This window comes from Ovis canadensis, chromosome 8, assembly GCF_042477335.2.
Source record: "Ovis canadensis isolate MfBH-ARS-UI-01 breed Bighorn chromosome 8, ARS-UI_OviCan_v2, whole genome shotgun sequence".
Lineage (NCBI taxonomy): Eukaryota > Metazoa > Chordata > Mammalia > Artiodactyla > Bovidae > Ovis > Ovis canadensis.
In genome coordinates, this window is record NC_091252.1 from 87,310,340 (window position 1) to 87,334,404 (window position 24,065).

The following is a 24,065-nucleotide window of genomic DNA, read 5'->3' on the forward strand; positions in this document are numbered from 1 at the left end:
CAAATTGGGAGGAGGGCTCTAAGTTCATATAATCACGGTCAGGTTTTCCCAACACAGGAGTGACGGGACAGTGGACAAATCTTTGTGGTGCTGTCCTGCTCAACGCAGCATCTCCTGTATCCTGGCCCTGCCCACAAGTTGAAGACCAGCTGTGTGCTGGGCATCTTGCTGGGGGCATTCTGTGTTACATGTATATCTTTAATGTCTTATACGAGCCCTCAACGTAAGTTGTCCTAATACTCCCGTTTTAAAGCTGAGGAAACTGGGCATCCCAGGGAGAGAGCAGGTACCCAAAGACAAACAGCTAATGCAAGTGAGGGGAGGGGAGGGGTGCGGCAGAGTCTAAGCCCCAGTCTAAAACTTTGGCTTTTATCACAGATCTTTAGGAAGCAGTAAAGCATAGTTTTCATTCCATATCGTCATCATCACATAGCCCTGTGCTTATTAGCACATAACCGGCACTGAATAAATGGTTTTTTATATAAACGATGAATAATAGACATCAGTTTACTGAATAGCTTTATCTACTGGCAAAAGTCTGAATTTTCTCTAGGCTTTTTCTGGTAAACTCTGATATTTCTTTGTGTGGTGGTGTTTTGAGGTAGGAAGAGTAATTAAGTAAAAAGAGTAAAGAGTTTGAAAAGGAGTTTGAACTTTAGGAATGTCTGACCTGACCTTGACTGTTTTTCTTTCTGTGCTGCAAAATACAAATTTATTTTTAATGCGTTATCTAGCCCATCCCTACTTAGGATTTATGTGTATGCTAAATAATGCACTCCTAATGTAGTTCTGCCTACCATCATAAAATATGGAGTTAAAATAAGACCCCTGTCAAAACACTGTCTTACAGGGATTAGTGCTATGAATGTTAACATAAAATGATTTTTAAATGCATAGACTTAATAAGGATTAAAAGTAAAAATATCCACTATGCAATAACATTTAAATTTATATGGCTGCTATCTTGCCCCATCTTGGCTGTGAACTTTCTGCCGAAAGATGCTGAAAAGAGTCCAGTTACCCTTACCTCATGTATAAATTTAGAAAATTGCAATTATATGAGGTTTTTCGTAAACTTTCATTCATACCAATGTTTGATATTATTACAACATTGTGCTGTTCTCATGCAAAGAAAACCGAATAGAATTTTGAGTAAGAAATAGAAGAAAACTGGCCCTCACTAAGTGAATAGTGTATTCTTATGTCCAATTTTTTATGTCTTTTGCGGGGAGGGGAGAGAAAATTGGATTATTAGGGCTTTCTAAAATTTTCAACCTCCTGTTAGCTTCAACCATAATTGTTCTTTTAGCCAGTATTTTTTTTTTTTAATTTATTTATTTGCTTGTCTGCTGGCTTTTAGTTGCAGCACATGGGATCTTAGTTGTGACATGCGAAATCTTTTCACTGTGGCATGCAAACTCTTAATTATAGCATGTGGGATTTAGTTCCCTGCACAGGGAATGAGCCTGGACCCCCCTACATTGGCAGTGCAGAGGCTTAGCCACTGAACCACCAGGAAAGTCCCAGCCATTGATGTTTTCATACAAGTAATATCAATTTTAAAAACTTCCTGAGGTTTAAAAGAACCACGTCCAGTTACAAAGTGCTTGGGTATCCAATTCAAAATAAAGCAGAGTGAAGAAGTAACCCTTTACTTAAACACAGAGGTATCTCAATGGAATGATAAAGACCTCATGTGATAGAAGAATTTGAATATATTTGAAAGACAGAAGCTAACAGCCTCATATTAAATAGTAAAGTCCTAAAGGTGCACACATGTATTAGGTCCATGACAAAAATACGATCACCGTCATTATTCATCATTATCCTGCAGGTGCTAGACAATGTAGTAAACAAGAACAATGTGAAAGCATTAACATTAGAAAGTGATAAATTTCCCTCCGTTTATATACAGTGTGATTGTATAATAGAAAGTTCAAGAAATTTATTTTAAGTAATAAGAGTTTTAGTTGGTTATTTGGATGCAATGTAAATATGTGGTAGTTCCTTTCTATCAGCAATAAGGAGATACTATAAAAGGGGGAAATTTCTATTTATATGTGTGTCACCAAACTATAAAATTCCTGGAAATAAATTTAGCAAGAAATGAGAATATAGAAAGAAAACCATAAAATTTTACTGAAAGTCACAAAATAAGACTCTTGAGTCTGAATCATTGGTGAGACATACAACCATGTTCTTGAAAGAGAATAATCAGTATAAATCATCATTTCTCTGTCAAACTAGCATGTAAATTACTATAAAATTGCTACATATTGCCAAAGTATATAGTTATGTTGGGGAAAGAAAAAATTTCCCCCTACCCTTGTAGGTATTTCTGGCTGGCCTAATAGTTACAGTGACATCAGACAGATTAACACGGGAAAACCCAAATTTAATTATGTACACACAGAGAATCAGAATATGAGATTCCAAAGACAGTCAGGTAAAATGAGGTATATGTGCCATCCTGGACTAAGGATTAGGGACAAATACAGAATCTAAGAAAACATGAGTTTGAAGATCTCTTTATATATCTGAGGGCTTCCCTGGGGGCTCAGATGGTAAGGAATCTACCTGCAATGCAGGAAACCCGGATTTGATCCCTGGGTCAGGGGAGAAGGAAATGACAACCCTGTCCAGTATTCTTGCCAGAAAAATCCCATGGACAGAAGAGCTTGGTGCACTATGGGCTATAGTCCATAAGGTAGCAAAGAGTCAGACACATTGAAGCGACTTGGTATACAGAGGAAGATGAGCATCATAGTTAAATAGCAATGTTTGTCTGGATTCTAAAAGAGTAAATCATGAGAAAAGACAAAAAACTTTTAAAGAACAATGATGGATGATTTACCTAACTCTAGATATCAAAACAAGATAATACTGCCATAACAATAAAGAGGAATAAAACTGATATCAAAGGAGACCCCAGAGTGTCCTTAATTAGACTTATTCTACTATATTTAGAACTTTCAAATTAAAGTCTTGTATCAATTTATTCAGCCTAAAGACATACCAAATTTAATGTGAAAATTAAAACCTAAACCTTTCAGAAAAAAAGCAAAAAAGTATGGTATTTTTGGTGTAATGTCAATGTCATTTTAAAAAATAGATGTACATGGAACATAGAAAGAAGTTCACGGTAAAATAAATCAGGTTTCCAAACAGTATTCCTATTTCTTGTATTTTAAAAATTATAGAATATTTACATTCAGTGAAAAGGTAGAAATGAAGTATGTCAAGTGATTACTGTCATTGACATGTGGGAGATGGGGTCATGATGATGTTCATGTTATTCTTTACATATTTTGGTGGTGGTTTAGTCACTAAGGCATGTCTGACTCTTGCGACCCCATGGACTGTAGCCTGCCAGGCTCCTCTATGGGATTCTCCAGGCAAGAATACTGGAGTGGGCTGCCATTTCCTTCTCTCGGGGATCTTCCCAACCCAGGAATCAAACCCAGGTCTTCTGCATTGCAGGCAGAATACATATTATTCTGCAGGTAGAATACATATCTTAGTATTTTTGAAAGTTTTACAATTAGTGTGTGTTACTTTTGTAATTTTATTTTTAATAAAGGAAAATCTGATTTAAAATCTGAAGTTATTTCACATACAGAGTTATGGAGAAATAGTATCTAAGCAGAGTGCTTAGAACACTGAACCAACAAATGAATATGATAGGAAAGCATTAGTGGGTTCTGAGGATAGTTTAGCTGAGGTATAAGACATGGGGGAAGTGAATAACAGTCAGAAGAGGTAATTGGAGGGAATAAATGCTAGTCTGAAATATTACACTTTCAATGCTGGTGGAAATAAATGCACAATTCTTAAATAGTGGTTCCCTGTCCTTAAGACTCCCTGAGAAGATGGCATTTGGGGGTTGGTTGGAAGAAGAATTGAGATATAATCCAGTAAAACAAGACAGTGGGGAGAAAGGAGGGTGTGTATTCAAGGAATGACCATAGTTCAGGTAGCTCCAAGATAAGGCAGACAAAACAGGTTGGAAGTATATTTTCAACATCCTTAAATATGGAGAAGAGCATATAGTTTCTGATCCGTGCGAACTTCCGGAATGATTTTGTAGAATTATAGTTACAAGAATTCCACTTGAAGATGGGGTTCCTTTTCCACCACCCCTTCCCATCAGATAAGTCAGTATACCTTCCTGAAGAAAGTAAGTGAGGACGAGAGGTTGAAGCCTTATTTAATGGGGCTCCCTCCACAGGAAAGAACTCGTCAGCAGCTGTAGATATGAGTACCATGCAACCAACAGCATTAATTCTGGGTATTTTTCACAGAAGGTAAGATCTCAGAAATAACAATGGTGAGTGGAAAAGTTGGTAGTAGAATTGTCAATACAGTCTAGCATATTTTTAAAAATGTACAAACAGCACTATATTTTGTTTATGCCTTTAGACATGTGTAAGAGAATGAAAACATGACCCAGGTTAATAAGAACTGCTGACTATGAGAAGACGGGAATGAGCTGAACTGGGTACCCGTGCATGAAGATAGCCTTCAGCTCTATCCGTGCTGTGTTACTTCTTTGTAAAAGGAAAATAAGCCGTTGTGGCAAAATGTTAGTTTGTTATTTATGCATTGGGAGTGAAGAGTGTGGATGAGGAAATACAGGTTAGAATTTAGGAGAGGCTGAGGCTAGAGGTTTGGCAGTTCTCATTAGTATATGGTCAAGTCTTTACTTTATTTGGAGCTAAGTCTGAAGGAGATCAGCCCTGGGATTTCTTTGGAAGGAATGATGTTAAAGCTGAAGCTCCAGTACTTTGGCCACCTCATGCGAAGAGTTGACTCATTGGAAAAGACTCTGATGCTGGGAGGGATTGGGGGCAGGAGGAGAAGGGGACGACCGAGGATGAGATGGCTGGATGGCATCACGGACTCAATGGGTGTGAGTCTGAGTGAACTCCGGGAGATGGTGATGGAGAGGGAGGCCTGGTGTACTGCGATTCATGGGGTCGCAAAGAGTCGGACACGACTGAGCGACTGAACTGAACTGAAGTCTGGATGTTGTTGTTGTTGTTCAGCCGCTCAGTCGTGTCCGACTCTTTGTCATGCCATGGACTGCAGCACTCCAGGCTTCCCTGTCCATCACCAACTCTGGAAGCTTGCTCAAACTCATGTACATTGAGTCGGTGATGCCATCCAACCATCTCATCCTCTATCATCCCTTTCTCCTGCCTTCAATCTTTCCCAGCATCAGAGTCTTTTTTAATGAGTCGGCTCTTTGCATCAGGTGGCCAAAGTATTTATTGGAGCTTCAGCTTCAGCCATCAGCCCTTCCAGTGAATATTCAGGATTGATTTCCTTTAAGACCGACTGGTTTGTTCTCCTTGCAATCCAAGGGACTCTCAAGGGGCTTCTCCAACACCACAGTTCAAAAGTATCAGTTCTTCGATGCTCAACCTTCTTTATAGTGGGTCGGGGGTTTTACTTACTTTCCAGCAGGACTGATGGTTATTTAGAGGCAGCCATGCTCTTCGTTTCTCTTGGTAACGGGAATGGCAGAGATGTGGGCAATAGCTGACCTGAGTGATCAGGCAGCCTGAACCCTGGCAAAACTTCGTCTCTACGGACTGAACAGAGAGAAATGACCCATTGTAGCCTGCTGTCCAGAGGCGTAAGGATGTCTTATTCATCCACTAAAAACTCCTTCCCCACTGTAGTGTTCAGTTATATCCTAACAAATGAGGTAGGATTTTTTAATTTTCGTATATTCAAGTATGTATGCATACAGACATTCTCAATTTTAGACACCAGTGATAGAAGTACATTCTTTTGATTGCCCTCCACCCTACCTGGCCCGAATCTTGTTTAGTTCTTTCTTGTTTGTTTTATAAAATTGCATGAATGTTTTGGTCTACTGGATTGTTTATATTTTTTAGGACCAAGCTGTAATTTAGTGATAAATTCTAAAAGTGTTTAAAGCAACTATAAAAACAGTGGTGCTTTGTTTTCCTTCTAAAAAACATTTCTTTGTTTAGTACATACACAGAGGAGATAGAATTTAGAGTCAGATGAACAGGAAACCTATGTATATATCCTTTTATACTGCACTGACATACTGGTTTCTGCTGTCTTGATTTAAATCTGTGTCTGGAAATTTCCGTTAGATCCTCTCTCACTTACCTTAAGTGGTGTAGCTTTGGGGTAACTATCAAAGAGTTATGGCCACTCTTAGCCTCCCAAATTGTAGCTTTTTCATCAAGAAACTCTGAACAAATCTCACATCTTTTCTAAATTAGAAATGTAACCTTGACTTTAGTCCCAGAGTTACTGTTGTGCAAAGAAAGAAAACACTGCATAATGTTCAAATTATGTGCAAACTGAAATGATAGAAATGAAAAATGCTATCATATTTCTAAGTAGGCTTTATTTTCACAAAAGAATTAGCTAGGATTAGGTTCACCCACGTATTTTTTTGTTGTTGTTTCTATGCATACGTCAGTTGCTCAGTTGTGTCCAACTCTTTGCAATCCCAGGGTCTAGAACCCACCAGGATCCTCTGTCCATGAGATTTGTCAGGCGGGAATACTGGAGTGGTTTGTTATTTCCTTCTCCAAGGGATCTTCCTGACCCAGGAACCTAACCTGCATTTCCTGTGTCTCCTGCATTGTCAGGAGCCATCAGAGAAGCCCTTGGTTCACCCACACATAGCAGCAACAGTGAAGAAAAGTGACCCAAAACAAATATGTCTATTTCTCTGCCATTTAAGAGAAATCCAGGGTAGGCAGTTTGGACTGGTATGTCATCTACTCAATCATTAGGGAGTGCCTAGTAGCCCAGTGTGGTTGCACAGGCCCCAGCCATCACATCTATATCCCAGCCAACCGGAAGAATGAAAGGCATATCACCATATCGCTGGTAAGGATCTTCCTAGAAGTCACATAGCACTTCTGTTTACGTCTCACTAAACAACCTTGGTCTCATAGCCATACCTAGCTGCAAGAGGAGCTAAGACATTTTCTGGTTCTGTGTGGGCTCCTTTAAATGGAAAGGTGAGGTCAGCATGACATAGTTCAAGAGGTTTTCCTAGACTTGGAATTGAGTTAATGCCGAGTCATCCATGTAACCATCTGTCTCTTTCTCTCTTTCCCCAACATCTGCCTGGTGGCCAGCCGTGGTTTAGAGAAATGAGACCTTTCACTTCTCTACACAAACATACTTAAAATTATCTTCTGAATCAGCCAAACCAACTGGCTCACTTTCATTCTTAAGTGTATCAAAGATTCGTATTTTCCTGTATAATACAAATAATCATTTTTATTATTGGTACTTTACCCAAGTTGGACCCGCTTCAAGATATGAAGCCATACTTGGACCATACCAAGAATGAGAGAGAGAGAGATGGCAAAATGAGTTTTTTGTTTATACAAAGTAAAAATGACACGAGTCTTTACTTTCAGCTCGTTCTGCTGTGCGGGCAGGGTAGAGGTGAGAGGTGAGAACAGGAGTATTACTCTTAACACTTTGTTACCTTTCTTTTATAAACTAGGTTTACTTGGACCTCTCAAAGGGATGTTCTCTGTCAACAGTACAGAGAGATCCAAGAATGTAAATTACAGTGAAATGGTTAAAACACCAGATACGTTTCTCCTTCACATCGAATATTCCAACAATATATCAATAATATGTTTTTAATCATATATATTTCATACTGTCACTTTCACTTTGTACACAAAAGATCATTTTTAAAATAAGCCAAAGAAAAAATATGCTCAGCTCTCCTTTTCAGGGCAGTTAGCTTCAGTTTGAGTTTTTTAGACACAGAAAGGAATGCTGGCTTTTTCAGTGTGCCCTCGATTGCTCGGTTGTATCGAGTCCTTTTAAGATCTCACTGGACAGGCAGGGGGAGCTTAACTAGCACTAGTGACCAGAGCAGACACACTAAGGAAACACTGAAAGAAGGACCATGGAGAGAGGCTGTTCCTGCCTCCACACATCCAAAAAGACCTTTCCTCCCTACACGGCCCTGGATCAGTGAGAGTGACATCGCATATGTGCCTCTAAATATAATGATAATGGCTGATTACACTGAGGTCCACGTTGTCATTCTTTTGAGCTGCCTGTTCTGTTTGTTCCAGTGCTGATTAGAGTGGGACCAGGCCTGGAAAATCATCACAGTGATCTTGGGAGAAACCAGTAGGCCTAGACAGGACTGTAGAACCAGCCAATCCGTCTCCCTTCCTAAATAAGAAATGTACAAAGTAGAGTCTGGCCCAGGGGCTGTTGGATGTTTTCTGACTGAAAGCTAGAGCGTAAAGTATATTTTATGTACAAAATGCATGTGCACACATGCACACACGTGTGCAAAAAAGGAATCAGTGTCTTATGAATTAAGACTACTTCCTCTTATCCTATATAGTGTATCCTAACATTTCTAGTATTTCCTATCCTATTTCTTTGTTTTTAGAAAAAGTTCTGTTTGCAACCCAATAGTTTGATTATGTAAAACACTAATGGATTTCTACCCTCAGTTCACAAATTCCTGCCCAACCTACCTTTATTTAGTTGAATACATTGTAGAATCTTCCAACTTTCAAGTTTGAAATGTTTTCCTTCTGTCTTCGTTTCTTTTTCTATAATAAAAATTGTTATAATAGGAATGTTGGTAGATTTAATTTGTTTTCAAGCTCAGGAATCTTGGTTTCTCTTGCTGGGTTTCTTGTACTTGCAGAAGAAGCCAGTAGAGGTTTGGGGGTGTTCTTTTTTCCTTGGAACCCTCAAGACGAAGTATATTTACCTTTTGACATTTATAGTTTTTTTCCTCCTTGGGTTGATTTTCATAAACTGCTTGATGCAAAATGTTCTATTTCATCTTTTCATTATTTTAGATTAAAGCATGGTGTTGGCACAGACTTTTAGAATTTGTTTCAAGTTAGTTTCCTAGTGTCCATTTCTCAGGAGCTGCAAGAAAAGAGCTCTGCCCCAAGCAATCATCCAGAAGTCCAGAACTTTGGGATACCACAGTTTGCTAAAAACAGAAGGGTTAAAACCCTGGTCAAAACAGTGACCTTGTACAAACGCTCCTGATCCCTACAAGAAGATGACATCTATTTCAATAATGAATTTATAAATTTAATTCAGTTGGATTTTTATAAGGGAGGTAAAAATATAGCATGTATAATTTAATTTTCATCTAAACTTTTTTTTTCCCCAAAAATCAAATTATACTTTGGTCAGAATCATTTTATAAAACAGGATGATTAATGATAATGATGAGTTCAAATAATTGAACCAGAGTCTATGCTTAATTAATTCTCTAGAGGAAGGAAATTCTGGGTCCAGATAACAGAGTACATCTAAGTGGCATTACTGGTATTTTCAGAGTTTTTATTTTTGAAGTAGATTATTCATGGGGACCTATATCCTTTCTAGGACTTCCCTGGTGGCTCAGATGGTAAAGCGTCTGCCTACAATGTGGGAGACCAGGGTTCGATCCCTGGGTCAGGAAGATCCCCTGGAGAAGGAAATGGCAATCCACTCCAGTACTCTTGCCTGGAAAATCCCATGGACGGAGGAGCATGGTACGCTACAGTCCATGGGGTCGCAAAGAGTCGGACACGGCTGAGTGACTTCACTTTATGTCCTTTCTGTACTTCCCATGTCTTTTCTTTCCCTTTTCCCTGATAAATCGCCTGTAACCTTCTCATGCATTCCATACAACTACCAGACTTCTCCTCACGTGTAAGTGCTGCCATCACCAAAAGGTAAGAAAGAAAAAAGCACAAGTTAATATTAATATTGGACTCCCTAGGTGGCTCAGTGGGTAAAAGAATCTGCCTGCAATGGAGGAGATGCGGGTTTGATCCCTGGGTAGGGAAGATCCATCCCTTGGAGGAGGACATGGCAACCCACTCCAGTATTCTTGTCTGGAGACTCCCATGGACAGAGGAGCCTGGCAGACTGCAGTCCTTGGGGTTGCAGAGTCGGACACGACTGAAGCGACTGAACACACACACAATATTGATCTTGGATTCTCCCCGCCGCCACCTTTTTAGCTTTTTTTTTTTTTCCCTGTAAGTCTCCTAATATGTGCCTAGTTGAATCTGTACAGCTGAAGGAAATTTGACTCTAAGACATTTAAAAAACCCAAGAGCAAAGACAAATCCAAGAAGGCAGAAGTGATTTAATTGTTTGTAAAACTTCAAAGACTTAAGATGAGTTGGATCCTTTATGTTTAATAAGTTCTAAGCAAGTTCCTCCTTTTTTTCCCCCAGCTGTAGTCATAATACAGAGCTTTCTCTGTCATTTACTGATTCATCCTGGTTCACTTAGTCTCCTTCTAATCATTGAAAAAGTAATTAAAATCCTCGAGGGCCAGCCTATCTTGAGCTCCAGTTCAGAATTTATGTGCTTCTGTGACTCTGAACTCCACTTTCCCTATTCAGCTACAGCTAAATAGACCTGCTTGCACATGGCAGAAAAGGGCAATTTGAAGAGTCCAGTTTCCATTTCCTTTAGCTTTGTTCAGGAATTAGAGCCCACAGTGCTTCAGAATGAAGCCTAATCCGGCATATACCTTACTTCTTCCTCTGCAAAGGGTTTGTTTATTTTCTGATTTGTCATGAGAAAGTCAAGTGCCGACTGAATGAAAGTTACGGTTTGATTTCTCCCTCTGTTTTAGAAGAAATTCTTTTTAGGATTAAGTTAGGAAAATCTGTGCTGTGCCGATGTATTTCTTATCTCAACCTGTTTTGAGCTAAACTCATTGCAAAGGCTAGGTTTTCTGAGAGACCTGTAACAGTCCGTAAATTCAAGTTCATGTCCCAGAGTAATGGGGACTCACTTTGTTGTATATTTGATATACATGTCAGTTGCATGTATCATGGAGAGAAAAATTATTACCATTATAAAGTGGCTGCGAAATCTGAAAATTCTAATCTTCTGAGCACACGCAGAATAAAGAGCCCTTAGTGACACAGCAAGGTGGAAATTCAATTTTGCTATGATGGTGATAACATTCAAGCATATCAAGAAGCCAGAAACTCTGGGACAACTTTTGGTGCCTCGATTTTAACTCTTTATCTGAGTGCAAGGAGGGTTTTCCTCAGAGTGAAAGTAGAAAGGAGAATTTCAGATCTAAAATGTTTACTGCTTTTTTTCTCCCACCGTGGTGTACGGTTTGGAAAAGAAAACCCAAGCTAGAGAATTGTGGTTACTCATTTCCCCAGCTGGAGGGTAGATGCCTGGCTGAATGAGGCTGGGAAGACAAGTCTTGGGACCTAACTCATCCAGTGAGAGGTGGTGACTCCCTGGTCCCCAGATTTCCATTAGGTTCCCAAGAGGCTAGCGTGCAGAGTGAGTATTCTCTGCCTGTGGCCCATTTCAACCCCAGATGGAGCTGGTCCTTGCAGCTTGCTCTCTGGGGCGTCTTTGTTTTTCACCAGTAACACTGCCTGCTGCTTGCTGCCCGGGACTCAGCACTGTAGGCTGAGAACTAAGAGAGGACGTGATTCCCTATCCCTAAATGAACTGCTCTAAGACAGAAAATAACTTTCTGCATAAAGAGAGAGAAAGAGGATGGAAGGAAAGAGGGCAAGAAGAGGAAGGGAGGAAATACCATAATGGAGGGGAGGAGACTGCAGGTGACTTGCTTTCTTTTATCATAGAGGGACCACATTGCAATTAGAAAACAAGTCTGGACTTCAGGAGAAGAATCTAGAGCTACGTCTTAGATATCAGATTATTACTGAAGTACAAGGTGTTGAGATTTTCATCTTGTTGCACAACTTGCTAAGCAGCTGAGTTAGAGAAATGCTGCAGAATCAGTTATACACGGACAAGGCAGGATGGGGTGGGGCGTAGCCTGCAGTCAGATGGACCATAGTTTTCCATCCAAGCTCTATTGCCTTACTGTGTGACTTTGGAAAAAAAACTATTTAAATCTTTAACTTCATAATCTATAAGCAGTGGATAAAGGTGATGAAAAATGGAATGAGATGGAGGATGTCTAATGCATTGGCGGGCACACAGACATGTCAGTAAATAGTAACACCTGTGCCTCTCTTGAGCCCCAGTCTCTGAACAGCTTTTCCCCACCATATATATTTCTTCTTAGTAGTAAGACGGATCATGGCCATCACCTGTGTTGTTCTGTATTCCCTGCTTTCTTATGAAGTTGGTGCATCCGTCATCAGTGAGACACTACTTTTCATCACTAGGAACTGCTGTGTTGTAGTAAACACATCATTGACACAGAACATCAGACTTTGCTTAGCGAACTTTTTATTCATATTTCCATGTCTTATGGTATATAAGGTTATTGTTAGCATAATCTTGTACAAGCTTTTGTTTTATCACAGGAAACACATTTGTAACATTCTCAGAAAGAGTGTCTAGAAAATACAAGGCTTCTTTGTTATGCTTGAACTAGAGCAGAATGTCTACCTCTGGGCATTTGGGATGAATAATTCTGGGTGGTTGGTTTTTTGTATTTTTGGTTTTTTTTCAAGGGGGTGAGTGTCTGTCCTCTGAATTCTATGGTGTTTAGCAGCATCCCTGGCTCCCACTTACTCAATGCCAGTTAGAGTAACCAAAAATGATTTCAGATACTGTGAAATGTTCCCAGTTGAGAAGCGCTGAGCCACACTTAAGATTGTGATTTGACAGAAATGGGTTCAGTGAATGTACTAACCCATGAGGTCATCCAGAATTAAACATAGAGGAGAGTTGATTCAAATTTACCTACATGTTCGTAAATGATTAAACATTTTAAAAGTACCGGAGGGAATTCAAACAGGGAAAAAAGAATGAAAAGAAAGATCAGAAAGATGCTCCTTTGCCATTAGGTAATGAATGAATGAATCTTTCTCATCTTTGTCACGTTGAATATGTGCAGACAGCCCTGTTTCCTCACTAAGTGAAGACAAGGGCATGTTGATAAATGTTTAGATGCCTGGCAGGGTGATAGAAGTTTATTAATTATTGAATGAGAAGAAACAAAGATTGTTTCTAGTTCTGGGGTGTGTATGTTTAGTCGAGTGTGTTTGTGCAGAATGACAGAGAGCACATAACACAGAAAGGCGAACTCTGCCCCACGCATCAGAGTGACCTCAGATACCATCGTAGCTTCTGTGTTGTTCTCTCAAGAAAAGAGCTTACCTGGCACATAGGAGGCCCAAGGAGGTCAGTGTGTGTGATCCCTAACAGACCCTCATAGACCTAGAATTTTTATGAGACCATAGCTTAGATAGAGCTTCCCTGGTGGCTCAGCTGGTAAAGAATCTGCCTGCAATGCGGGAGACCTGGGTTCAATCCCTGGATTGAGAAGATCCCCTGGAGAAAGAAAACTGTGCCCTCTCCAGTATTCTGGCCTGGAGAATTCCATGGACCGTATAGTCCGTGGGGTCGCAAAGAGTCGGACACAACTGAGCAAGTTTCACTTTTCATAGTTTATAGGGCCTACCTATGATGTCATGATCATAGCAGGGTTTTTGTGTTTTTTTTTTTAAGATAGCAGGTCAGTGATTACTATAAAATATGAGTCCTAATTGTCCCTGCAACTTCTGTGTACAGAGCAAATAGGGACGTGATAAAATAAGTTACATATAAGCATCATCTCTCTGCCTCACTGAATAATTTCATCGATAGCAAGCGTGCCTGCCAATAGTGGCTTTTTTGTTGCTGTTTTTCTATTCCATTTGTACCATGTGACTCACAATGTCCTAGCAGATAAGAACAGAGAGACCTGGTTGTCCAGTATTGGCTTTTGTGCAGAGCTCTTGTTTCCTGTGAGGTTACTAACGGTGTTTGTCCACATAGTGAGTCCTTTCCCAAAGCAGACCCACCGACAGTTCCTTTCTGAGAAGATTATGGGTTTCAAAGTTCAAATCAAACCAGGCTACAAAATGGCTATCTACTAGCTTCTGTGCTCACACAATCAGAGTATCAGTGTTTCCTGTTTCCATTCATGCTGTAAGTTGAATAGCTGTAAAGTCCTCCCCACTCTGCCTCCCAAAGAAAAGGGATTGCCAAGACAAATAATTCTTGTGACATGGGCAATTTCTCGCAAACCTTTTTAAAACATGCAGCTTTCAGAAGCCTACATTGTGTGCTTTTCAGGAATGCTAAATCATAAGTAAGTGTATTTGCTTCATGACTGAAGACCAAGTCTGAGCTACAGTCCACATTAAATAATTCCTTCACCTGTATCTGTTTTTAAAATTATAGAGAGGACTTTTACAGGAAGGGAATACATGGCTTATTTCAGATCACTAACGTTTTCTTCAGATCACTAAGAAAATGTTACTTACAGGTTTTCGATGTTGACAAGTCCCAGGAATTGGCTAGGAAAAGGAACTTGCCCCACCTACAGCCAGATAACGTGCCCCCTCCCCAAGGGCCGAAGATGCAGATATACAGCACGGCACAGTGAAACATCCGAGTTAGTGCTTGTTGATGACAGCTTATGAAGTGGTCCTTAATTTTAGAATTACACACCAGCATACCTTCCATTTTCTTACAGCAGTCTGATATTTGAAAACAAAAGCACAGTATTTCAGACGTTTTCAGCAGATGAGAATCTGGCACTTCCTCCTTGCTTGGGTTTTCTTCACATTCTTTGCCTCCATATTTCCTTTGCATTTAGAAGCCACAGTCCTGAAACTTTACCGTGGCATCCTGTTTCCTTCCCGAGCCGAAGTTCTTTTTGTTACAATTCCTCATACCTCCGTATGTGTCTATCTACCATGTCCACTGAATGATAGCATTTACTTTAGATCACCACTGGCTCTTTCTCTGATAGCTTCTTCTTTTCTTTGTTAATTAATTCTTCTTTTTTCTTTTTTTGCACTGGGTGTTACGTTGGTTACTAGTGATACAAAGATGATTAAGATATGGTCCCTTCCTCCACTCAGGCTAATTAGGATGCTACATGCAGAAATAGGTGTGGGTCTGTGGGGCAGCAAACCAGAAGGCTAGGAGGGGCAGAGAGCAGCTTCCTCTTCCTGAGATGATCAGAGGTGCCTACTTGGAGAGCATGGCAATCCACTCCAGTATTCTTGCCTGGAGAATCCCATGGACAGAAGAGCCTGGCAAGCTACAGTCCATAGGGTCGCAAAGAGTCAGACACAACTGAAGCAACTTGGCACGCACACATGTGCCTTGCAGTGTTCATCTCTCCTACAGACATGGTCCCTATCCTTATGGCGTTTATAGTCTTAATAGGGGAGCTTCATGTGGAAACGTGCACCCAACTAGAAAGACCTTAGAGATCATTTGATCAAACTGTGTTAGGTGAATAATAGTCTACTTCTGACAATAGGATAACATTAACCAGTTTTTAAAATACCTTAGCATTTAAAAATAAAACCTGTAAAACTTTGGTTACTTGAATCCCTATACCAGGGGTGCCACTGAGATAGGGACTTTTGCTGTCAACAATCTCCTCTGGTTTTGACCTTTAACTACAATCAGCCCTTTGCATCCGCAGATACGGAAGGCTGACTACATTCAATGTACCGCTCCATTTTATATAAAGAGCTTTATAAAAGCATCCTCAGATTATGGTGTTCGCAGGGGCTGCTGGAACTAATCCCCTGTGAATGCCGAGGGTCAGCTACAGTGATCAAATCACCAAAATTGTCCTAAATTCTGTATTAAAAGGAATGTATTTTATTTCTTCAAACTGTCCTGCTATGTCTCTTGTTCAAAGGAAGTATAGTAAAGGGGAAGAAAATGACTTGTAGCTATGTTCATTCCAAATTGAATACTTTCAAAGGAATATTTTTCAATATGTCAAAAGCATATCAACAGTCATAAAAGGTTTTATATCCTCTGGCACCGTACTCTTACCCTTGGGAATTTACTCCAAGGATATAATTTGAAATAAGTTAAACTCATATGCACAGATACTTTGCAGCATTCTTTATATTGGAAACAACTCAAACATCGAATAACAGGCGGAAGAATTTTGCAAATCTTGGTACATCAGCGTAACAAAATTATAAGCTGCCACTTATAATCATACCTTTTGAAAGTTTGTAGTACAGTAAGAAAACTGTGATAACTTTAAAAGAGCAGGCTACAAAATTCAACCTATTCTAAAAAATTACATAGTCGTATGAGGCACTAAAAGGAAACCATAAATAATTAGGATAACTGGTTGACTAAAGAAAGGTCAGAAAGCGTCTGGAAAAAAAGGATCTGAAATTATTGGTGTTTTATTTTTATTAATTTTTTGAAAATATGTGTATTCAGTGAATGCTGGGCACAAATATCCTCATTTGTTCACAGGTTAAATAGTTTTTATTTTATCTTAGTAAATTCTTTTACTGTCTATTCCTATCTCTGCCATAAATTATGGCTTTGGTTGTACTGTGAGTACGTAGTACATATTCCATAAATATTTACCTTCTATTTACATTGATAGTATTTCTTTCCTAGAGCAGTGTGCTTCTCAAATCTTAATGAGCATTCATCTCACCAGAGGATCTTGTCAGAATGCTGGTTCTGGTTCAGTAGTTCTGGGATAGAACCCATGAGTCTGTGTTTCTAAGCCCCCAGGGGCTGCTCGTGTGTCTGGTCCAGCTCTCTGCTCTGTGTATGAAGATGCTGCTGCTGACCCAGAGTCAGGGGTTATCCTCTTGGAAGGCAGTGTTGGGATAGCCTCCCTGGTATAGCCATAACTGCCTCAGTAACATTTCTAGCAGTCTGGAGGCAGGGAAAGAATGGTTACAGATGACTGTCTTCTGTGGTTATGAAATAAAGATGCTATCTTATCGAGCCTGATGATCAACCTTAAGCCACTCAACTAATATCAACTTTGTCCCCTAATAGAAATGGCATTAATATAAGTGATTCTGTGTGTGTCTTATAAAGAGTAAGAAAAGATTTTCTATGGTAATCATGCTAGCAGTGTTGTTTGACACTGATTAACTATTTGGAACCTGATTAAAAACTTGAAAATCCCGTCTGGGCTAAGAAAAACTTTGCCTTGACATTCTACCCTGGAAGAAAAATCTTGGCCAGGGCAGTGAATCCTTAAGGAGCAGTGGTGTGAAGCCGAGTCAGGAGTCATATTTTTACAATTCTGAACATTGTAAACATAAGGAACATAAAGAAGCAGAACATTTTCTAAAACCAGGGGAGCATCTTTTTACCTTTGTGTAAGGCAATGGCACCCCACTCCAGTGCTCTTGCCTGGAAAATCCCATGGACAGAGGAGCCTGGTAGGCTGCAGTCCATGGGGTCGCCAAGAGTCGGACACGACTGAGCGACTTCACTTTCACTTTTCACTTTCATACATTGAAGAAGGAAATGGCAGCCCACTCCAGTGTTCTTGCTTGGAGAATCCCAGGGACGGGGGAGCCTGGTGGGCTGCCGTCTATGGGGTAGCACAGAGTCGGACACGACTGAAGCGACTTAGCAGTAGCGTGAACAGGATACCATGGTGTATAGTAGCCTTGAACGTGGAGAGGAATTTGTCATCCTTTGAAGTTGAACCACACCAATGACTGTCAAAACTTACTGTTGTTTTAGAAGATCATAGCAGGTTTCCAACTCAATTCTCCACAGTGACTGAAGCTGGCTTTGGTGCTGATATTGGCATGGAGAAATTCTTCAACATTAAGTGCAGAGCTTCTGGTTTGGTGCCCAACGTTGTGGTTCTGGTGGCGACCGTGAGGGCTCTGAAGATGCACGGAGGTGGACCAAGCGTAAGTTCCATGCTTCCTTTCTAATAAAACAGAATGAAGCCTAATTGAGTCTTCAAAACACTCAGACCTGCTTCATCGCTACAGTTTTCTAAAATGTCTCCTTTTTCACAAATCACCATTTCAGGGCACTTAGAGTTCAGTAAGATCAAGTAATTAGTAACACCCACAAAGTTATTTCTAAGCAGTATTTTGGAAAGGAGCATAATGTAACCTCTAAGAGGCTAAACTGAAGCTTGTGTCAACATTTTATAACCCCATGGTAATGGGAGGATAGAGGCTCTGTTTCCTGAATGAAGAACAGAAGGGTAAGAGTGATGGCTTTTGTGGGTGGGTAGTTCAGTGTTGGTATGGATCATTTTTTGGTTCACTGATGCTACATCTCATCAGATTTCATCTAGCACTATTTTCCTCCTGTTTCTGTTTATTATGGTTTCACTTTATAACTAACTCTGTTAGAGCACTGGCTTATTTCTGAGAGAGCTTTGCTTAGAAATCTCAAATTCTGTTTTAACATTTTAAAAGACTTTATCAAAAGTCTCACATGTAGAATTCACACACAACTGAAAGGGAAATTTGTCTTTTCCATAGCAAAGGTGCTTTGTTTGTTTGTTTGTTTGTTTGTTTTAGGTATTTCCAAAGGGAGAATGAGAAATCTTGTGCTCGTTCATCATTTTTGAAATAAAATGATTTGGCGTTTCATTATCACTTAAATCTTGATATACAACACAAACTGCCAAATCTGATTTCTTAACTGGCATGCTCTGTATGCAAACATCACACAATAATCAATTACATAGCATAAAGAAATGTTTGCCATGATGAAACACCATAATATGTAGTATTTAACTGTCTTAGCAATTCTTTGTCCTAGGAGGGGCAGATGTTATTTTATACCATTTTACAGATGAGGGTTTAGGGGATGTGAGCAATATCACCAGATCTGAAGTCTGTGGCTGAGATCCAGATCCTCCACTTTTGTCCAGCAGACAGAGCTGAATATGAATAGAGGGGAAGCTTTTTTGAATCCTTAATCCATTCATTGATACCAGAAGTAAGTTTGAAATTCCCCCTCCCTATTTTACAACCTAAAAATTATAAAATCAAAGGGCTTTAATACTCAAAGGGCTTAGACACTGTCTAGTCTGGTTCAGATAAAATTACAGAGCTGCAGGAGGATTCCAGGTCTTGCTTAGTAATCTGTTTAGGGGACTAATCAAACATGAAACCAAGGTCTCTTGACTTTAATTCCACACTCCAGTCTCGTCTTTGTCCTATAAAAATTCACTACATGATTTATAATCCTATTTCAGTTCATCTTAATGTGTGTGCTCTGTTTTACAATGATTGCATTTTCTGCTCACCTTAATCCTTGGTACCTCGTCTACTTCTACTTAATGTCATGGTTCCATGCTAGTGATGATTGTAACAGGACTCGAGAATAATAGACGCAGATACAGTTGGAAAATGATAAAGGGGAGGATCAGGAAGCCAAATGAAGTTTAGCTTTCCTCTTCTCTAGTGCTTCTGCTTTATATTATTTTATGAGTGTCTATAGGTCTGTCTCCCTCTTTAACTCTGAATTCCTTGAAATTAAGGACTGTGTCTTATTAATTTGTGTATTCCTCATGCCTGGCATAGTCTGTATCAAGGAAATGTTTTCAGTAATTGAATAATAAATGAACTTTAATCTTCTTAATCCTGTATTCTCTGTTATCCACCTCATTCCTTCGTACTTGAATCAACTCTGTTACTAATGTTTTTGATCCTTTATCATTTCTACTTCCTTTTGATATTGTTACACAGATAACCACAGCTGCCTCTTATGTTTATTCAGCTTGTTTTTTTCCCATAATTTTTACAGTGGAAAACACTATGACCCTTGAACTTGCCCATTTGAGCCCCAGTCATATCTCATCTTCCAAAATGCTGATCATTCTTGAAACAGTAAAAGAACGAACACTTTTGCACCCAAATATTTCTTTCATAATTAGTTTTTTACACATGGTGTCATAAGGAGGGTTCTCCATAACCAATAAGATGTGTATTTATATTAAAAAGTTATTGTAAGGAATTATTAACACCCAATTATGGAGGCTGACAAGTCCAAAAATCTACAGAGTGGGCAACTGCTGGAGACTTAGAAAAGCCAATATTCCAGTCCCAGTCTGCTGGAGAATTTTGCACAGATTTTTTGTTCTAGCAGGTCTTCAGCTGCTTGGATGTGTCCTACCTACACTGTGTCATTCAAAAACACCCTCATAGAAATACCTGGAATAATCATGTTCCTTCACAATTAAAAAAAAAAATTCCTTTGTTAGAGGTAACTTTTCAAAGGATTTCTGATATCTTCAAGACCTCTTTGCAGAGAGGAGAGTAGATCGCCACATCCTTGGTGAGTTAAAATGGCTAGGGTTTCTCACTGAAACCAGTTGCAGGGTATAGATCCCCCCAAAAAAAGAAAAAAAAATGTGGAACTGTGAAAAGTCCCTAAATTGGGGTTTCAGAAGCCAGTTATAACAATTCATGCTCCTGTTCTGCCTCTCATTTGTTGTGTAACCGTGAGCAAGACACCTGCCTTCTCTCAACTTCAGTTTCCTTATCTTTAAGCTGCCAACCCCATTGGTTTCTGTGAGAAATTAGGCTCAAAAGGGAAAAACTAATGGCAATTGTTTTAAAATGGTTTATAATTTATTTAGAATGATGATGCACTCTGTATAAATCATATTGTGGGTTCCCTTTTTCGCTAGGATAATGGGCAACAGTATGAAATTAGAATTGCCTGAGGAGTTTTTTAACTGTTGCTGACCATGGGTCCCACTCTCAGAAATCCTGGTTTAATTGGTCAGGGTGGAGCTCAGGCTTCAGTGATTTTTTTAAAAGCACCCAGAAGACTTTATGTTCCTCCAGGGCCACCAATGATTGGTTTAAAGCACAAAATGTGCTTTTCAAGTGAACCTTCCCAGAAAGGGACCATGATTTGTTTTTCTTTCAGATCTTTAATCAGAGTTAACAGTGTGACAGGACTATTCTTAATTTTTATCTTTTCTTGTCTCAGGTAACTGCTGGGGTACCTCTTAAAAAGGAATATACGGAAGAGGTAAGAGTGAATAATTATTCAAATCCAGTTAACCATTGGCTAGCAGCTGAGTCTCAGTCAGGAAACTGGTTCTCTGCCAGTGGCCTCTTAGAAAAGTGCTTCTTTAATAATCTAGTGGGTGGAGGAAGGGATAAAAATCCATTCAGTTAACTCTCCAATCTTAAGAAAAGAGGGGTGTAGGCTTTCTGTCTGGGCAGTCATCAGAGCAGGCTTCATGGTCTCCAGCACATAAAGGTATATGAAGCTTGTGGATTTAGTCGCTAAGTCATACCCGACTCTTTGCAACCCTGTGGTCTGTAACCCACCAGGCTCCTCTTTCCCTGGGGATTCTCCCGGCAAAAACACTGGAGTGGGTCGCCATACCCTCCTCGAGGGGATCTTCTCAACCCAGGGATTGAACGCAGGTCTCCCGCATTGCAGGTGGATTCTTTACCATCTGAGCCATCAAGGAAGCCTATATGAAGCTTATACCCATGTATTCTTTTGATGACTTGCAGATTTTGATTGACGGGCAGCAGTACTTCTTAGCTCCTACAGGTGGCACCATGAATTTGAGCAGAGAGTAGCTGGACAAGGCTGTCACCCTCCGGGGACCTTATGCCTTCTTGTCCACCAGCCCACAGAGCGTGGGCATGTTGCTGATGTGTTGGCTGCCAGTCAGCAGCAGAAATAGCTGCCTGGCTGGAGACCCAAATATGCCATTGGATCTAGAATAATTTTAGACTTTATTTGGAAAATGAGCCTCCTCCTTCTGCAGCCATCTTTTCTTGGGGAAAAAAAAAAGACTTAGGCTTTCTTGCATAGCTTCCCGGACAATAAAGTAAGCATGTGCTGTGCTTAGTTGCTCAGTCATATCTGACTCTTTGCGACCCCGTGGTCTGCTGCCCACCAGGCTCCTCTGTCCAAGAGGATTCTACAGGCAGGAATACTGGAGTGGGTTGCCATGCCCTCCTCCAGGGGATCTTCCCAACCCAGGGATCAAACCCAGGTCTCCTGCATTGCAGGCAGATTTCTTTACCCACTTAGCCACCAGGAAAGCTAAAGTGAGCATAGATGGAACAAAACTTGCCAGAGTGGACCTGCTGTTGTCATTTGGCAGGTTTAATGGGAGGTGATACTATGCAGGGGTCTGGTTTTCTTACAGAATCTCCAGCTGGTGGCAGACGGCTGCTGTAACCTGGAGAAGCAAATTCAGATTGCTCAGCTCTTTGGGGTCCCTGTTGTCGTGGCCCTGAATGTCTTCAAGTAAGTCAAGCGTCCTACTTTAAATGTGGGCGTATCACTGGGCCACCCTGTGAAGTGCATTTGTGTTTTGAGGATGTTTGGGCTTTTCTGTGCTTCATCTAAAGTATAGAGAAATACTCTACTCATTCTATTTGTTTGGTTGGTTTTCTTTGGATTGGTTTTACTTTAGCAGATGTGTTCTCAAATATTAGCAGGGAAATGAAATCTGTAAAGTAAGTTACCATTTCTTTTGCTTTTATTATTATTATTATTATTATTAATTCTGACCAGCATTTCTTACTGAAAGACAGTGGATGATCAAAGGGATATGCTATGGAATTTTCTCAATAAAACCTTTAACAACTTGAAATATTTGAGACAATAGTTGGAGAAGATTTTTCCCCCCATGCTTTGCTTAAGATCTGATTTATTTAAGCACAATGTAACCACTTTTGATGTTTAGAATATATTCAGTGTTTGGGAGCAAAGTTCTGTATAAGCAGTTAGTCTTTCTTTGAAAACATCGCTAAATGAATACAGATGCAAAACCACAAACATTTTCATCACCAGGACCGACACCCGCGCAGAGATTGACTTGGTGTGTGAGCTTGCGAAGCGGGCCGGCGCCTTTAATGCAGTCCCCTGCTATCACTGGTCGATTGGTGGGAAAGGGTCAGTGGACCTGGCTTGGGCTGTGAGAGAAGCTGCAAGCAAAGAAAGTCGTTTCCAGTTCCTGTATGATGTGCAGGTAAGATCCAGCACAATGATGATGATATGCCAGGCGAGTGCTAAGAGCTTCACACAGGTTGTCATGACAGCTCTGCAGATAAGGATCAACAAAAGGTTGAAGAGGCTGAACCATCTGTAAGGTCCAGCTCCTTGGGACCCCAACTCTTTGGCCCCTAATGCAGAGGGGCTTTGGAGTATAGGGTTCAACAGGGTTGGCACAGGAACAAGACTTTTGAGCAACTTCATTGTTGTTCAGTCGCTCAGTCATGTCCAACTCTTTGCAACCCCATGGACTGCAGCACACTAGGCTTCCCTGTCCTTCACCATCTCCTGGAGCTTGCTGAAACTCATGTCCATTGAGTCGGTGATGCCATCCAACCATCTCATCCTCTGTCCCCCCCTTCTCCTCCTGCCTTCAGTCTTTCCCAGCATCAGGATCTTTTCCAGTGAGTCGGCTCTTTGCATCAGGTATCCAAAGTATTGGAGCTTCAGCTTCGGCATCAGTCCTTCCAGTGAATATTCAGGATTGATTTCCTTTAGGATGGACTGGTTTGATCTCCTTGCAGTTCAAGGGACTCTCGAGAGTCTTCTCCAGCACTGCAGTTCAAAAGCATCAATTCTTCGGCTTTCATCAGTTCGGTTTAGTTCAGTCGCTCAGTTGTGTCCGACTCTTTGCAACCCCATGAAATTCCAGTCTCATAATGCTTGGGAAATCATGGGCAGTTTTTTCCTTGTCTGTTACTGTTAAAGCCCCTTTGCATCGTGGTTTTCTTGAGCTATTAAATATGTCTAATATATATATTTTTTTAATTTTTGAATTGTGGTAAAACACATATAACATAAAACTGGCCACCTTTTCCATTTTTAGGTGAATGGTTCACTAGTGTTAAGTAGCTTCACATTGTTGTACAGCCACCATCTCTCTCCATAAGTCTTTTCGTCTTGCAAAACTCTGTACCCTTCAAACACTAACATTTCGTTTTTCCTTCCCCTTTATTCCTGGCTGTCTCATGCCAGTGAAGCCATAGAATATGTCCCTTTTTTGACTGGCTTATTCACTGTCTAAGTCCTTTCAGGCTGCTATGAGGAATATCATAGTATTGGGTGGACATGTAAACAGCAGAGATTTATCACTGATAACTTTTGGAAGCTGGGATGTCTGAGATCAAGGCATAAGTGAGGGTCTTCTTGTTGTTTCTTAGATGACAGTCTCCTCGCTGTATCCCCATTGGTGAAAATGGGGAGGGATCTTGTCTTTTATAAGAGCACTAATCCCTTGCATGAGGGGTGCACCCATATGCCCTAATCACTCCAGGGCCTAACCTTCTAGTAACATCAAC

At 40.3% G+C, this 24,065-nt stretch overlaps 1 protein-coding gene across 1 annotated transcript in view; it reads left to right on the forward strand.

The window, feature by feature from the left end:
* The window catches only part of MTHFD1L (methylenetetrahydrofolate dehydrogenase (NADP+ dependent) 1 like), a 173,893-nt gene that overhangs the window by 83,760 nt on the left and 66,068 nt on the right, over nt 1-24,065 (forward strand). Inside the window, exons 21-24 of the mRNA XM_069599311.1 lie at nt 17,536-17,675; nt 20,731-20,772; nt 21,917-22,017; nt 22,567-22,744. Coding sequence (XP_069455412.1) covers nt 17,536-17,675; nt 20,731-20,772; nt 21,917-22,017; nt 22,567-22,744 — 461 coding nt within the window. The remainder of the gene's footprint in view (nt 1-17,535; nt 17,676-20,730; nt 20,773-21,916; nt 22,018-22,566; nt 22,745-24,065) is intronic.